General features: G+C 39.9%; 2 protein-coding genes across 2 annotated transcripts in view; one reads left to right on the top strand and one right to left on the bottom strand.

Moving 5' to 3' along the window:
• Positions 1–4,138: 4,138 nt before the first annotated feature.
• Positions 4,139–6,968, bottom strand: LOC124798221 (integrator complex subunit 11). The gene has a single exon (XM_047261532.1). It carries the CDS (start codon positions 6,682–6,684, stop codon positions 4,882–4,884), a length of 1,803 nt encoding a protein of 600 aa, XP_047117488.1. The 5' UTR covers positions 6,685–6,968; the 3' UTR covers positions 4,139–4,881.
• Positions 6,969–7,062: 94 nt separating this feature from the next.
• The window catches only part of LOC124798220 (centrosomin-like), a 424,745-nt gene continuing 413,307 nt past the window's right edge, over positions 7,063–18,500 (top strand). Inside the window, exon 1 of the mRNA XM_047261528.1 lies at positions 7,063–7,182. Coding sequence (XP_047117484.1) covers positions 7,136–7,182 — 47 coding nt within the window. The 5' untranslated portion in view covers positions 7,063–7,135. The remainder of the gene's footprint in view (positions 7,183–18,500) is intronic.

Here is an 18,500-nt window from a genome sequence, read left to right as displayed (position 1 = left end):
TGGCTATCCATATGTGAAGGTGCAGTTCATCCAGAAAATAGAATGTTGTTCTTAACTTGTAACTACTGTTATTGCACTGTTACAGATAACATGACCATTAAACCAACAATGATGTGGTTAGTTTGTAACAAATTTGAATATATCTTTACCTTTACAAGGCAACTTAATACGGGTCTAATCGGCCTTTATGTACTTTTATAAAAATAACCGTTAAACTGAAGATTAAGATACTTACAACAGCCTTCCTAAGCACATCAATAAGATGTCTTTTATGATGCTTCAAAACGCCATATTTCTATAAGAGCTGCAATTGAGTATACATTACAACTGTGCACACTCAAATTTGCAGACATTTAGGGACTTGCATCTACAGAATAGCTGGAAATATTTTATGTTTTCTCTGTTTCTTTGAACCTATTCTCATGATAGATTTTTTTGAATCTGTCTTCCTAATTTATGCACATAATCAATATTCCAACTGACTGTGGCAATTTGTGTTAAGACGATTTACTAAATTTTGAACATCACATAAATGCTTTACTTGCATGTCAAATCTTCTTGCTAACAAGTTTTCTCACTTTTAACTTTGCTGAATGTGATCCGATTGTAATATACATGTGTTTATTAATCTCTGTGTCAAATATGTATTACACTAGTGTGAATGCCACCTCAAAGGAAAACAATGTGTGGATCACAACAAAGTTTATTTTGTTTTAAGAACCTTCGACAGTTTTCAAGCTCTGAGAATAAAAGGGATGTTGTACAGTTTAGGGAGTTTAGACTTACAAAGCTGCATCAGCTTAGTATCTTCGTTTCATCTATGATTATGCTTCTTGGAAAGTAGGAGGAGGTGACATGAAGAATGGAGTATTTGGGGGTGGGAGGACAGAAGCTGGATAGTGGAACAAATAAGGCACAAATTGGGCATATATGAGCCAATAATGTAGAAAGGCACTGGGAAGTCTTTAAAGAGTGAAGAAATTTGTGAAGAGGTCAGTAGGCAGTTTTAACACAAATGGATGCTGAAGTAGATTGTAGTAACACATGAGACTGCCACAAAGAGTGAGTAATATAGGTTCCCATAATTTTCGGCCCCACCTCTTCCTTACATGGGCCCGGATACAAAAATAATAAAGTAAAAACTCATAAGCAATAGTCATGAAGTCGCCAAACTATTGTTTCTTTATTATCAAGCCACATTTTACCATGAGTACATGGTTGTGAAGATTGAATGCTTCAGTCGTAACCAAAAGATACCTTATATCAAATTACTTTTTCTCACTTCAGAAGCAGACTAAATAATACGACAGCTGCCTCAGAGCCAAGAAAGGAGGTGAAGAAATAAGAAAACCACATACACTCTAAAGAATTAACTACATGTATGCAGCAGCATATGCTCTGATACATTAACTATTCAATCTCTATTCAAAATCCCAAGAATAATCAAATGTGTTTACATTATGAAACCAACAAAGCTTATCTCTAAATTTACCATTGTACAACACTATCTTATTACTTTTGCTAAGATACTGAGAACTGCAGAATAGAAAACGCAAAACCAACAAATGCGTGGCTTACAGCTAAGCTTCAAGCTTATTATTTTCTAGTTTTGGTACAAGTGTGAGGGTTTATATTAAAACTACAAAAAGAGCAAACACTGAAAAGTTAGTGGAATTTGTGGATCTTTAAGTATGTCTATGCAGTATTCATTATTCATCTGCTGGTAATTGCTTGTATTAAAAAGAATGCAGGGGAGAAGACTTGGGGTGTTATTCTTGGGCGGGACAACAAAGAGCAAATATGGTGTACCTGGTGTACCTATAATGAATTAATGGGAGACAATGCAGCAAAAAGAGTTCAAAGGACCAAAAGATAAATGGGAAGTTATAATCATATTTAGAACACATGGACGTGCTAAATAAAATACCCAACTCTGGAAATTCACGCTTCCTTCATTTAAAAGTTCACCTAAAATGCTTTTCTCTTTTTTGTCTTTAGAAAAAAAAGATAAGGAGAAAATTATTGAACTGTTCGCTGTCTCAGTAGCCAGGACCCGTCTCGGGCTGCAAAGCACGTAGTATGCCAGTAAACTTGAATTTGAAATGCTTCTGGGAGACGGGCATTATATACGGGACAGAAATGTAATTTCAAAATGTTTTCTAACAACAATAAAATGAGAAACATCTCCTTCAGATAGAGCACAATACAGTGTTTCAAACTCCAAATGATGTGTCGAATGTAGAGTAGGGACCAATACCAAGGGTGCAGACTCTGTACCTTGGCCTCTTCTGGCAGGCAGCTCTGTACATCAGCCTCTGGCAAGTAGCATGTTGATTTTGGCCACACAAGGTGAGTTAGCAGCTTCTTTGGGAGCCAGGCCCAGTAAATTGTTTCACTTTTTAACACTTTAGACTGGTATGTCAGTAACATTTGTTCACAGAGCTGTGTGTAAAATAAAACCTTAAAAAAGTAGCAGCAATACACTGACTAACCAACTCTGGTACTGTCGCTCATATATGTGCTGCAAGTGGCTATTGCTGCTTGTGCATTTTTGAAATGTTGATTCAAATTTAGTTATTATTTTTCTTCCTAGCATGGCTGCATTTATCAGGATACATTAAATCAAAGGCAATTAACATTGTTTTGAAAATCCTCATTAGTTAAATCAAGAATCACTACATGATGTGAAAGCGAAAGTGTAGTTTGCAAATACTGAAACGTGAATAATTGTGCCAATCTTCTTCCACCAACCATAATTTCTGACCCCTGTATGACCAATGTACTGCAACCTTGTTTTCTGAGAACTAACAACTAATAAAAAGGCCTATGGTTACTTAATGCAGGACAACACAAGAGCACACGCCATAGTATTAGTGATAGTATTAAAATTTTTGACAACAGAAACTAACTTTTGAAAAAAGGTTACAGTATATTGTACACATACCTATCAGAAGTTATCAGTTTGAGTCTGTCTACAGTTATGTCAGCTAATACTAACTGCACACCAGTCTGAAGTTCTAAGTGGCATAATGTTATGATTTGCTGACACTTACTCCTGACTTGTCTAGTTCAGCTAAAATTGATACACCACTTACTAGAGCTCAAGAAATGAGCTACAGCATTACCAGAGTCCTTCATGTCAGTTCTTTCGCAATGATGGACACAGCACTTGCTTCACATGTTAAACACACACTATGTGGAATAAGTCAGTTTCAAACATACACATCAAAGAGCATACATTGTACCAAATGTTCCAAAAACCTAAGAAATAAAGTACCATATGCAGAGTACAAAGCTTTAAATTCTAAGACAGCTACAAGTATGAACACAAACTATATCCAGTATTTTCCCCCTCCTATTTTATCAGATCAGGTCAACATAAGTATACAGGGTAAGGTATAGTTGCAGAAAAACTTTGTTGTTTTGTACACAAATTGTGATACATACAACAAATACGTCAGCACCATGGCACTTCTACCATTCCATCCACAGTACTTCAGGCTATAAGATTATTGAGTTGTCTTAGTGCACATACACTTTTTGTGTTTGCTCACCTTTACTCTGTAATTACAAAATCTGGGTTTCTGTGTGTTATCTAGTGTAGACTGTAATGGTATGATCTCCTTGGATAATATAGTCACTTCTATACATTTATTAGGTAACCTTTACTACCTTCAGGAGATGGGGTCTAGTGCAGCAGGGGATACAACCCGTCGGCTTTGGACAATGACGTCACAAGTCGCCAGATAGCAGTTTACCATTTTCGCTTTTGCTGTTATGTTTCAGTTTCGTTTTTTTTACTGATTGCTTCATAAAGTGGATCTGTTTATTCTATCTCGTGAGATTTTTTTTTAAAAAAGCCAAAAACCACTTATCAGCCACTGAAGGGAGCTACAACACTAAGAAGAATCGCTTCGCGATTGGCGACTTGTGACGTCAATGTCCAAAGCCGACGGGTTGTATCCCCTGCTGCACTAGTCCCAGGAGATGTGTGCAATATGCATTTTTTTTTTAAGTTAGATAAAACTGCAGCTTCATAATAAATCACCTTAATGGCATTTAGATAGAATAAAAGTATGCAGTAAAAGAAAAGAACATAAAAATGCTATGAATGTTAATATGTTGAACACTTGGAAAGGAAGGTAAACTCTCTCCCCCCCTCATTAGGCCAAAACATTTCTTGTAGTCTTCACGAATTTTGTATTCCAAAACACAACTTACAGAGGTTTCATAAATACCGAATAGGTAATATCAAAAGAATGCTGCAACAGCTTGCAATAAAATAATAGAAAAGTATGGTGAATCAGTATACCAACCACAAAAAACGAAATGCAGTTTCAAAAGAAAGTTAGCTTCCTCCAGACTGAACTGTACTTCCATTTTACTCTTCTCTCAGTCTTTACACAATTTTCCATTGGAGGAATGACTGCTGGCAACCATTACAATACGTGTTACTCAGTCTTCCCTTTTATCATTAGGCCTAGTAGTGATATTACAGAATCAATGATCAGACATGTAAAGCAGAGCCCTTACAAAAATTATGATTTTGGAATTTCAGGTGCATTACAATTTAAATGTACTGATTAATGAAGAAACCCATAAAAAGTAGCTTCTTTGAAATTGAAAGAAAGATCACACACAAAAATTAAATTTTCTTCATTATGTAAAGCTTTGGAAAACAGCATAAAATACATAGAAACATGAATGGTGTCTCAGTTATTATCTTCTTAATCTATTCACACCTAACTGGAATGAATATGTTTGTGTGATATGCGCAAAAATTGAGAGTTTTTTTCACAGTGTCAAATAAATACAATATTTTAAATAATCAGTTTCAGGCAAACACTAAGTTGTGTAGCAGTAAAACATCAACATCGTGTTTCACACAACATTCTGATGGCCCATTGTTTGTAGTAGACCTAAAATGTAATTTCCAAGCTCCTCATCTTGATTGTCCCATGACACATAAACACTCTTCTGTTCATCATCAGAGCCTTCAACCTTAACTAGTACAGATTCAACTGAAATGTTGGAGGCTTCTGTCAGCTGAACATTCCAGTCTTTTAAGCGGGACTTAATTAACTGCAGTAATTTTTCTGCTGTTTTGCTCGCTGGACCAGGATCTTCCATTCTCAGTGTAGAAGTAAACCTCACAAAGTGTCTATTTATTCCTGCTTCCTTGCAAGCTTCTTCAACATCCATTAGGCACATAGCATTGTCTTTCACTACAAGAACACCATGCATTACACGAGGTCGTTTTGGATCAGGAGGCTGTGCATTGTGTTTGATGGCTTCAGCTTTGAGCAAGCTTAAAGAAACGTCAATTGGTATTTTAACATTAGTGTTTATGACACATGTTTCTCCATTTGCTGGTGTAAAGCACTCAATATCAAATTCTTTTTTAATTTTTTCCTTTAAAAACTCCATCTTTGTTGCCTCTCCATGCACTAATAGCACATTTTTTGGTTCACAGTACTGTATAAGTTGCATAATACCTTTTGCATCAGCATGAGCGGAAAATGACATGTACTCCACTGCCATTTTCACTTCAACTATATGACGATTTTCGAATTCGATTTTTTTAGCACCATTTAGTATTTTATGACCAACTGTTCCCACAACACAAAATCCAGGCATTATAACCATGTTATTTTCACATGGTGCCCATTTTTTGAATATTTGAAGGGATAAACCAGCATGTAACATCCCAGGAGTGGCAAACACTACCATGGCTCCTGGATTGTCAATATAAGCTTTATCAAAGGGTTTTATATGTTTAAAATCAAACATGTTCCTCTGTACAAAGGTCTTGCGTATCTTTTGATTTGTCCAAGTTATAAACATCTTATAATAGTTATTGGCTTTCTCTGTAAGTCCAACTGCAAAATACACTGGCACTTTAAGATTCATTCGTTCCCAATAAGTTTCCAGCAAAATACAAAGCTCTTGAGCTCTACCCAAGGCGAATACTGGTATCAGAACTTTACCACCACGGTCTACACACTCGTGTACTTTTTTTAGAAAATCACGCTCTCTGCACCGCTTTGAATCCCTTATGGTTGTAGCATAAGTTGATTCTGTTATTAAGAGGTCAGGTCTACATTTATCAATCCAAGCAGCACCCAGATGTCGGTCAGGTGTCATATTATAATCGCCTGTGTACACTACAGATTGAGAACCCACGCGTATCCAGAACATTGCGGCACCTAGGACATGCCCAGCATAATAGGCTTTGATTTCCAGCTGAGAATCTACCATTAAGGACTGGTGTAAAGTAACAGCCACTACTTTCTTCATACAGTCTTTAATATTTTGTGACGTAAAAAAATTACTTTCTCCTTTACGTTCTACAGCGACTTTTCTCATATCCTCTAAAAGAATGGGAGCTATAGCTTTCGTTGGATGTGTCATATAGATAGGTCCTGTATACCCAACCATTTCAGTGAAATATGGTAAAGCCCCGCAATGATCTAAATGAAAATGGGAAATTATAACACAATCTATATAGCTTGTGAGAGGGCCTTCTTGTGCTATGTAAGTGAAGTCTGGAAATCTCCTTTCGTCGTTGTAACCCATGTGCATGCCACAATCAAGCATAATATTTTTGCCTCCCATTGACAGTAAAATGCAACTACGGCCAACATCCTGACCAGCACCAAGTGGAGTAATTTTAATATCTGGCATTTTCAAAAAAACTCAATGAACACAACTTCACGTGAAATGTTTTCAACCACATCGAACACACGAATATTACACTTCCTTTTTCAAGTCCACTTTCACTATCTGCACCTCTTCACATTGCTTTTTTTTTTTTTTTTAAAAAAAAAAGAAAAAACCGAACACGTTTATTTACTAAGCACTGAGCTCCGTGCTCTACATATGCGAACGTCTATCACTTTCAAACTGTTTTACTAACAATTTTTGACACGCCACTTTTCAAATCACAGCGTCACATTAAAGCTCACAAAGATAGTCATAGAACACCAAGTATATTTTCGTTGTTTGACGTCTGCGAACTGAAATGCTTTGCGTAGTGGGGATGCTCAATGCGCAGACGTTGAATTCTGGCAGTTATTTTGAACGCTGTTACGGTGAACGCTTGTTTTGATAGTATGGGTTAGCGCTGGAGAAGAAGATGGAGTCAATTAACTTCGACAACACTACGATGGGCGACTTGGAAATGTAAGTGTTGCAGATGGCATATGTTTTCAGAAGAAAGGATATCTGAGATTATTTTTAAATGCATGCGTTTGGTGGAGATGGAAGCAAACAGTACTGACCGCCAGAGCTTGTTCTGACATTTACATTTACTTTGTTTTTATCTTAAGTTTAAATTAGTTGAAACCAAAACAATAGCCCATATTGTCGGTATTACTGCAATTTTGTTGCTTTGTCTCATATTTCGGTTGCCCCATTGTCAGCAAAGGTATTGTCTTGTCATAACTATCTTGCCCTCTGATAATTAAATGGTAGAAAACTTGGAACATTACCGACCACTGTATTCCCGGCTGGCTTATACTTCCCGTTCTATGACCTTAATATATACTTTGTGGTAACTTCTCTGCCTCAGTCCATATTGGCCTTGTTTAGAATTATTGACAGCTGACATTTTTACATTTATCCAGTGGTTTAAGCCTCACCTTTGTCCCAAATGCCATACGTTCTAGAAAAAATGCAGCGCGACAGTTGACTTTGTTTTTATTTGTCCCATTGCTTAATGAGCAGGTCCAGTGCGACTTTTTAATTATAAATAATCAGCCATATGTGCGGTAGAAGACAATGAAAGAGACAGTTAGCCTGATTACCGTATGTTATTGAACTTGCAAACTGTATGATTGAAAAAAGTGGTTCAGTATGCTAAGTCCTTGACTGCATAAATCTCAATTTTAATGACTTGACAACTGCCACTATTTACCTTCCAGTATCAGCAAGCTATGAAACTCTTTGTTTAGTAATACTGTATAACAAGCGAATACAGCTGATCCTCACATTCAGCTGCTTTTCAAGTCCCACCCCTCCACCCTCTGTTGACAAGCAACTCTCTTCGATCAAATGACACAAAAAAGTGTGTTTTCAGATTATTAGCTTGTAGATTGTAAGTTGGCATAATTATTGAAGTGACAAATTAAGTTTTTAATGAGACAGATGTTTCTGATAAATGGTGTGTGTGTTAATTCAACACACCGTAAGGTAGTATTCGAAGACTGGCCACTGTGTTAAAAAATTTTCTTCTGTTACTGAGATGTTGTGTACAGAAAGATACGAGCAATGATACGGTGAATGGCAGCAGAGCTCTGTGGTAAGGGGGAATGAACAATTTGTGTTGTGCTGCAAAAATTAAAGAAAAAAATTCCGTCAAATATTTTGTGAAATTATTTGCCAAAAAGTAAGATTAAAATAGAGAAACATTTTTGCGGCCTTTGATTGATGCTAGAAATAAATTACAGCAATGAGGTGAGGTGCCGATTGAGAATTTTAAGTTCAGTGCTTAACTTTATACAATTTTAGGGTATTAAAAAGATGTGTGTGGAATACTATGAAAATAAAGTTCAGTGTGCTGTTGTGTGTCCTGAAATCATGTATAGTCGCCTCAAATGTTTCGCTGATATATTTTATTTCTTACTTTCAGACAATCATTTCACAAAACATTTAACCGATATTTTCTGTAGTTTTTTTTCTTCAAGTTATGCTCAGAAAACGATAAAAAGCCATTGCGTAATTTCTTCGTTCCGCTTAAATATTTGACATATAAAATGTTAGCGAATGATGTTCCATTGTGAAATACAAACCAGAGTCTTGTTAATGGTGCAGGGCTGTGAGCGACTAAAATTAAGAATGGTCATGGATGAAAGTAATGAATAACTTTAAGTTATGATTAGCAACATCAAGAATTGGGGTCTAGTGTAGCAGAGGATACAACCCGTCGGCTTTGGATAATGACGTCACAAGTCGCCAGAGAGCAGTTTACCATTTTCGCTTTTGCTGTTATGTTTCAGTTTCGTTTTTTTACTGATTGCTTAATAAAGTGGATCTGTTTATTCTATCTCGTGAGATTTTTTTAAAAAGCCAAAAAACACTTATCAGCCACTGAAGGGAGCTACAACACAGAAGAATCGCTTCTCGATTGGCCACTTGTGACGTCATTGTCCAAAGCCGACGGGTTGTATCCCCTGCTGCACTAGTCCCAAGAATTGAGTAGCCATTTAAACAATTAATCTCGTATCTCGCAGTTTGTTTGGTACTAAACACTGACTGTGGCTGGTGTCTGTGTTAAACTGTCAGTGCTCTTGGAGAAGAAGAAACCATTACCCATTTCGTATGACATGTTGCATTGTCGTGCACAAGCGTAATATGTCTTTACAACATCCCACGTATTTAGTTCTGGATCGCCCTCAGAGTTTTCAATGTCTGACAATACCGATCAGTATCTAGCGTCTCCCTCCGCGGTAAAAATATGCACAGGACACCACGTCGATCCCAGAAGATAGCGCACATGATTTATTTTACAGACTGCCTTCAGGTGAACCACTATGCCGCCAATCCATGGATAGTTGTTTTGTTTCTGGTTTAGCATGTTTCATGCCCAGTGACATGGTCGAGAAACTCGGTCACTTTTCTCTATCAATACTGCTGGCAGACATTTGGTTTTGTGCTCATCTGTCAGTTGCCTTGGCACCCAGCATGCACGTATTTTATGAAAATCAAGCCAGCGGGAGACAATTTCGTGCAACGGCGAACGAGACGGCAGGGGGATTGATGAGTGTTACGGAACGGAAGCGCTGGTTCTGCAAAATTGTGTGCACCACGCTTTCCATCAGTTCTGGTGTCACCAGGGACTAAGGTTTTCGTCGTGAATATTGGTTCATTCGCCAGAGAATTGGCTGCACCGTCGTCTGACTACTTTCGTGTACATACTCGTGGCAAAATTCTACAGCTACATCTACACTTTGCAACTCACAGTGAGGTGCACGGCAGAGGGTACGTCCCTTTTTACCAGTTATTAGCGTTTTTTCCTGTTCCATTCACGTATGGAGCGCAGGAGAACTGATTGTTTAAATGCCTCTGTGCGTCCAGTGATTAGAATAATCTTAGTCACGAACCCGATGTGAGCGATACGCAGGGGCTTTCAGTATATTTCTAGAGTAATCATTTAAAGCCGGTTCGCGAGACATTAAGACTTATCAGGATAGTTTATGCCTATCTTCAAGAGTCTTCCAATTCAGTTCCGTCGGTATCTCTGTGACTTTCTCTCACGGATTAAACAAACTTGTGACTATTTGTGCTGCCCTTCTCTTATACCGTCAATATCCCGTGTTAGCCCTATTTGGCACGGTCCCACGCACTCGCACACTTCGGCAATATTCTAGAACCGGTCGCACAAGTGATTTGTAAGCAATCTCCTTTGTAGACTTATTGCACGCCCCAGTATTCTACAAATAAACTGAAGTCTACCACCTGTTTTACCCGCGATTAAACCTATGTGATCATACCATTTCGTTTCACTACAAAGTGTTACACCCAGGTGTTTATTTCAGTTGGCCGATTCCAGCAGTGAGCATTGACATTATAGTCATAGGATACCACATTTTTTCTTTTTGTGAAGTGTGCAATTTTACATTTCTGAACATTTAGAGCAAGTTTCCAACCTTTACACCATGTGGAAATCTTATCAAGATCTGACTGAATATTTTTGCAGCTACTTTCAGATAGTACTTCATTATATTTAACTCCATCATCTGCAGAAAGGCTAATTTTACTATTAATATTCTCTTAAGGCTATTAATATAAAATATGAACAGCAGTGGTCCCAACACACTTCCCTGGGGCAGACCCGAAATTACTTCATCTGACCCCATACAATTGTACTTTTGACAATAAACGTAGGTACGGTAATGAGTCAAATACTTTCCGAAAATGAAGAAATACTGCATCTACCGGGTTGCCTCGATACAGAGATTTCAGTATGTCACTTGAAAAAAGTGAGTTGGGTTTCACACAATGCATGTTTTCAAATTATGTGCTGGTTGGCATTGAGGTCATCTGTTCAAGACATATCACTATGTTTCAGCTCAGAATATGTTCTAAGATGATACAACAAATCAGTGTTATATTGGATGGTAGTTTCGTGGATCACTTCTACTACCCTTCTTGTAGACGTATGAGACCTGTGCCAGTTTTCCAAGAACTGGACACAGTTTTTTGTTTGAGGGATCTAAGATATGTTACAGTCAGAAGATGGGGTAACTCAGCTGCAAATTCAGTACAGAATCTGATAGGGATACTACCGGGGCCTGGTCCTATGTTCAATTTTAATGATTTCAGCTGTTTCTCAATTTCTCAACACCACTGACACTAATACTTATTGCATTCATTTATGTAGAGGTACGAGGATGGAACTCTGCTGGAGATTGTTTCTGAGTGCAAAAATCAGGTAGTTGCACGAACCTCTCTATTGACGGGAGACAATACCAGAGCAGCCATTTTATCCTAGCAGTGTGCGGTAACCGCAGCTGTCACAAGACTCAAACTGCCCTGCATTATTTCCACTCACCTCCTCTCCATTCGAGTGCACGCGCATTCCTATTATTAACACATGTGTATAGAAATAACACAAAACTCAGATCCCCAGGCTTAAATCTAAATGCAGAAAGTTCCGAGCAGCTGTTTCAGTATCTCATCATAAGGCAATTAGTCCCAATTCTGTGTCACTTGCACTCAGTTCTTTGTGAAGGTATGAAATATTCAGTCAAATACCCTCAAAGGAAATGGAATGACCGCATAGTTTCTGTTGTGGGGTGAAGCAGGTGGTAGACTTCAGTTTATTGGTAGAATACTGGGGAAGTGTAATCAGTCTACAAAGGAGATTGCTTACAAATAACTGATGCAACCTCTTCTAGAGTATTGGTCAAGCATGTGTGACACGTACCAGATAAGACTGACAGGGGGTGTGGAACATATGCAGAGAAGGGCAGCATAAATGGGCACAGGTTTGTTTGATCTATGGGAAAGTGTCACAGAGATACTGAAGGAACTGGCAGACTTTTGTAGATAGGCATAAACTATTCTGAGAAAGTCTACTAACGGAGTTTGAAGGACTGGCTTCAAATGATTACTCTAGGAATATACTACAACCCCCTCTGTATTGCTCACAAAAGGATCATGAGGATGAGATTAGAATAATTACTGCATGCACAGAGGGATTCAATTAGTTGTGTGTCCCACACTCTGTATGTGAATGGAATGCGAAGAAAACATAATAATTGATACAATGGGGCATTCCCTCTGCCTTGAACCTCACGGTGGTTTGCAGAGTGTAGTTGTAGAGGCACAGAGATCCTGAGGTTCTGACCTGTATTTCTATATCATCATCTGGTTTCACAATGTAGCATTTTACATTTTCGAGTACCCCAAGATTACACAGCAAATTTGATTCCCATCCTCCACTTTTGTCTATATGTCCTTAATTTTTCTTCAAGATTCTTCTAATAGAGGCCTCAGTTCCTTGAATTCATATGATCGGTGGTCTCCCTCTTTTCTTTCTTTCTGGTGGCTCCCATTCCATAATCTCTCCTTCAACAACCTTTTTGTATGTCCATATCATAACAGTTGTTTTTCTTCTATAAAATCTGCAATTGAAATTGTAACGTCTATTTTCTTCCTGATGACTTCATTTCTGATTCTTTTTTGCCTAGATATCCCTACAGACCTCCTCCAAAAGTCCATATCCATTGCCATCAAACTTTCTACTATTTGCGGTGTAACTGTCCATACTTCTGATCCATATGTCATAAAGCTTCTGATAATTGTGACGATTTTTCTTTTTGTTTCCTTTCTAATCTGTTGGTCCCATAAAATACTATTTACTGTTCCAATAGTAAACATCCCAGTATTTATTCTTGAATTAATTTCCTTGTTTTGTTTTCCATCTTGTGTGGTATTGACTCCTACATATTTGTACTCTTCAGAGTGCTTAATAGTTCCCATCCCTTCTTCCAGTGTGAGATCTTGATTTCTCCCTCCTGTTGCCACATATTTTGTTTCATTTGTGTGGACCTGAAGAACCCATTTTTTATACTGTAATGTGCTGTCTTCTTTATCTTGTGCTAACATTAGTCGCTCTTCAGCAGACTGTAATGAATATAATGTAATATCATTTACTGGGATCCCGATGTTTTTACATTTTTTCCAGTTTACCAATGCTTTTTCTGTATATATTTTGAAAAGTGTTGGTGACAGACTGCATCCTTCACATAATCCTTTTGTAACTTTCAATCCAGGTGAGAGATAAGTTTTCACTTTTATTATTGCTATAGTGTTTCCATAAAGGTTCTGATTTGCTTTAATTATGATGGAACTAATATTAAATGCTTTTAAAGCTTTCTATATAAGAGTGTTAAGTTGGCTACATAACAGGCTGTTGTCCAGGTGTGTGAAACCATGTATTAGCCCACATCCTGTACGGAATCATAGGAAGATTATGGATATTTTTGGAGAGTTTAAATATGAAATATAGTAGTTAGAGTGACATTGTCTTTCATCACTTTGTTATGGTGGTGACTGTTCAGTCTGAAAACTTGTGTTGATGCAGATCTACCTGCTAGTTTATCATATGTGCAAGTTCCTTCATCTCTGTGTAAATAATACAACCTACATTCACTTGAACCGGCATACTGTTCATATTTTGCCATTCTTAATTACAGATCTAGTATCATGGGGGGTAGGCTATGACCCTGTCCCACTTCCTTTTCGATTGCAGGTATCAGGTTCAATAATCCCCCCCCCCCCCCCCCCTCAATACCCACCCACCCACACGCGCACGCACACACACACACACACACACACACACACACACACACGGGAGCTCACTACTCTTTCGTGAATTCGTGCTTGGCTACCACAGGGTGCCAGCCTTTGCAGCACCTTTTTCCTTTTTGTGCTGCATGTCTATTCTTTTTTCCCCTCCTTTTGGAAAACATGCCTCGAATGTTTCTGGGAATGTATTCTGAAGTTCCAGTAGCCTTACATTAGAACATCCTTCCACTGTTTTCTCTTTCTTTCTTCTATCCTGCCTCCACTTCGGTGTTTGAGGTTATCCTTTCTTTCTTCTTCCTCTGTGTGTGCTCCTGAAGGCCAGCCCATGTATCTGGCACATAACAGGTGACTGGTCAACGCATAATTCCAAGCCCCTGGTTCACACGTACCCCTGCTACAGGCCTGATCCAGGAAGGGGTGATTGCCAGAGCTGTTACCTTCAACAATTGCTAGTTGGTCCCTCTGTCAGGAGTTCTGGAGGTGTGACAAATCACCTAAGGTGGAAGGAGTGTGCCATTGGAGATGCTGGCAATTGTGGGGGGGTTTTCTTGCAATAAGCCAGTCATCATCTTGGACTATGTCTACTAAATGTTAACGGAATGAGGCTAAAGATTCCAAGCATCACCCAGCTGCACTTTGGCTCCTCATGGTATTACATACTAAAGGTCAGTTCTTTGCTGCAGTTAATCCATATATTGTTCAGGAAGGTGTTGATGCAATTGCAGGCCCTGCAAAAGCCTGCAAATGTTTACATAATGGCACTTTGCTTTGGAGGCCAATTGTGATTTTCAAGCCCAAGAACTGCTCGAAGGTTTACTCCTCCACAGCCATTCTCTTAGTGCCAAGGCACATCGAATGCTGAAGTCTTCGTATGGTGTTATTTACACTGCTCAATGGTCTATCTGAGGGAGAAATTCTAACTAACCTCTCCGATCAGGGCGTCACTGCAGTCTATTGGATAAAGAAAAAGGTTGATGCAACGTTAGTGCTTACACACACTCTCTTCCTCTCATTTGATAAAGTAGTGCTTCAGTAAGAGATCAAAGTTGGCTGTCTTGTCATCATGGTGTGACCGTACATTCCAAACCCAATGTGCTGTTACCAGTGTCAATGATACAACTACCTCCACATGTCCTGTTGAAACACAGCCAGGTGTATTGCTTCTAGTAAGGATGCTAATGCGATTGCCCACCTCCTTCTCCTTGCTGTATCGGTTACAATGGCGATCATGCAGCCTCATCCTAAGAATGTCCTGTGTATCTCGGTGAGCAGGCCATCCAGGAGGTGGGGGTGAAGCAGAAAGTGCCTTACTCTGTTGCTCACAAGCCGTTGACTAGTCTGAAGCCCTGTGGTTTACCATCTGGCACTTACAGTACCATTCTCCCTACGCCTCGCTCTATGGGGGACATGGTCATGTAACCTTGTGACATCAAATTCAGCAATGCAGTTCTCAAATCGCCCTTTGTCATGGTAGCATCCCCGCCTCCTCCAGCTGTACAAGAAGCTACCAAATCTTCGCCTCTGGCAGCAAAATAACCTGCAACACAAGTCAGGCTGGAAAAGACAGAAGGAATACGCTTGTGAAGACTTCTTATGCTCCTCCAGCCAACATCAGAATCTTAATCTGCCAACCGCAAAGGCTCTAAGAAATTAATCGAAGATAAACGGTCTTCTCCTTCGCCAACATGGAGATCTTCTTCCATGGTGTCCACACGTGATACCCTCACCTGACCGACCACTGTTTCGCCGGTGCATATCGTCAACAGTTTTGCTGACCTAGAAGCTGCAGACGACCCAGAGAGACTGCTGGCGCCTTAGTGGATCTCGTGGATCAGGATCCTCCAGCCTCTGTGCCCTGTAGCAGTGAGTCTTTTAAGGCAGGCAGTCGGCAGCTGCCGAGGTGACAACTTTTCATGCTGCCGAGGTGACAACTTTTCATTTTTTTCCCCATATTCCTATTTTCCGTCATGACTCCCCTTCAGTGGAATTTCGTAGCATTTGGTCCAACAAGGAGAAATTACGGCCGCTCTTGGAATCTGAGTCCTTGTTTTCTGCCTTCAGGGAACAAAATTGCATCCTCATAACTGCTTCAATCTCATTTCTTTCTGGCCGCTTTTGACCTCCCCCCTGACGACAGCATTCCATCTCATGCGGGGTCCTGCTGCTAATCTAAGATGATGATTATAGTCAAACCATCTCCATGAAAACACAGCAGCAAGCTGTTGCAGTCCGTATTTTCCTTCCTCACTTAGTTTTCTCTTTGTAATGTTTACATCCCCCCCATCATTTGGTGTCATTTGGCCAGGCTTCCTCCAGCTTATTTGTCATCTCTCACCCCTCTTTGCTGCCCAGTGACATAAATGCACACAATCCTCTTCGGTGCTCTTCCAGAATCTGTCAGAGGGGTAGCTTCTTGGCTGGCCTTCTCATGTGACTAAACCTCATATGCCTTAACACTGGAGCACTTACGTTACTTTCAGACTCCACACACACCTGTTTCCATTTGGACCTCTCATTCTGCACTGCCCAGCTTGCCCCGACCTCTAGTGTGGTCTGTTCTCTCCAACACATACTCGAGTGTCCGTTTCCCATGTGCCATCCAATGGCTGACTACTACCTCATCTACGTATAAACCCAAATGGCAGGTTTCTAAGGCCGACTGGAGGCATACTCCTCCCTGGCAGCCTTCGACAAACATCGTTTCCTCAGTTGTGATGACCAGGCAGAGTACCCTATGAACGTTATCCTTACCACTGCATAATGTTCCATACCTCGCACTACTTCTTTGCCAAACCGTGTCCCGGTGCCTTGGTGGACTGAGGCATGCCGTGACGCAATTCGCGCAGGGAAACATGCTCTCAGCATTTTAACTGTTATCATATTGTGTGAACTGTATTAGTTATAAACAGTTGTGTGCACTGTATGTAAAAAAAAAACATGAGCTGAAGTGTCGCGACTGTACCTCAGTCACTATGTTTACGTGCGCTCCCAACACCGGATTTCGTAAACAAATTCACCAATACCGCTTCTGGTTGGCAATGTAAACATTCCAAAGTCGATTCTGGAAATCCGCTTCTGGCTGCCGGTTTCCCACTTCACCAATCGATTTTAACTGACACGTAAAGGCAGAACGCCTTTCTGAAACGTGCCTCAGCTGTCAGATTGCGTCTTGTTTTCAAAATACTCGACTGATATGGATGACTAATTGTGCAATGAAGAAGCAGCGGAAACATTAGACGGAATGAATCCGTCTACCTCTAACATTTAAGTGAACAGATGTAGCAATTTTGGTGAGTAACTCAGAAACAGGAACAGCTGAATTACAGACACCATGTTTAACTGGGCTAGTAAATCCGCTTCAGACGTTAATATGTAAACACTACAGCGTAAACCAGTTTCCGAAATCGGGTTTCCGTCTTTCGGAAGATGGGCTGCATGTAAACGTAGTGACAATGTTGAGCTATGGTTCAGTTAAGTGTTCAAAGTGCGGCCTGTTGGCTTTTAGTTAACGGAAGCTCAAGTCAACGTGATCCACAAACATGGGAAACTAATCACTTGGCTGCAGTCCCTTCTCTGTGTTCCCTGTAGTATGGAAACGTCTCGAAACTATTCTCAGTTTTATGCAACAGATCCGTCCCGAAAGACTTCGTGGTTGTACTTTGAATAATGCAATACGTAAATTGAATGATGAGACGAGCAATCCTATTTTCTCACCAAATGCTCTTCTGTGGAGCCCACTATTCCGTCGATCAGTGACGTGACAGTTTCAACAAGCGATTTCGTCATCGTACTGCTCTTAGAATATAACAAACCTTTGGGTAGATGTGGCACGAAGACCCACTTACGAAACCTTGCCCTCTGTTTCCACCCTTCGTTTTCACCTTTCTCCCTCCGCCCGCACCTTATCACTTTAAGTCCCTAAAACAAAACAAAGCAAAATAAAACCAGACCAATCCATCGCTTTGCACTGAATATTAGATCTTAGCATACGCTCACCTCACATAGTCCGTAAGAACAACTCGTCGTACACTACATAGTATGTGCCCTCTGTTAGAACCGCAGCAGAATAACGTCCCACGATGATAGTCGTTCATATCCAAAGGGAAAAGGGAAACTCCTCTAAATCTAAAGTGTGTGTGTGCTGTTTACGTACAGGCCTCTTAGGGCGTCGTAAGGTTGCTTTTTCCTATCGAACTTTTGGCTGATTTAATGCGACCTACCAACAGCTTCCTCTCTTGTGCCAACCTCTTCAGCTCGAAATAGCACTTACATCCAGTATCTTCAAATATTTGTCAAATATATTCCGGTCTCTCCGGGTTTTAATGTGATGTGATCTCTCATCGCGCGGTTTTATTGCCCCATTCTTCTTGAAGGTACCGTAACTGGTGAGGTGTATCTTCATATGGCGCTCCGCCTCACTATCAGAGATATCAGAGTCTACTTGGAGGAAAATTTTAATCTACCTGGACGGTGGATTCCTCAAAGAGGAGCTGTTGAGAATCAACTACGGTCTCCAGACTTTACAACTCTTCACTTCTAGTTATTGGGATCTTGAAAAATGAACGTTATCAAAAGAAGCCAGCTACACTGAACGAGGTATGAGAAATCATTGAGGCGTCCTGTGCAGCTCTCACACCGACAGGCGTAGTTCGGTCGATAGTTCAGCGGAATCGACGTTGTTTAGTTGC

Source organism: Schistocerca piceifrons, chromosome 5 (assembly GCF_021461385.2).
Source record: "Schistocerca piceifrons isolate TAMUIC-IGC-003096 chromosome 5, iqSchPice1.1, whole genome shotgun sequence".
Classification (NCBI taxonomy): Eukaryota; Metazoa; Arthropoda; class Insecta; order Orthoptera; family Acrididae; genus Schistocerca; species Schistocerca piceifrons.
This window is presented reverse-complemented; position numbering and strand designations above follow the sequence as displayed.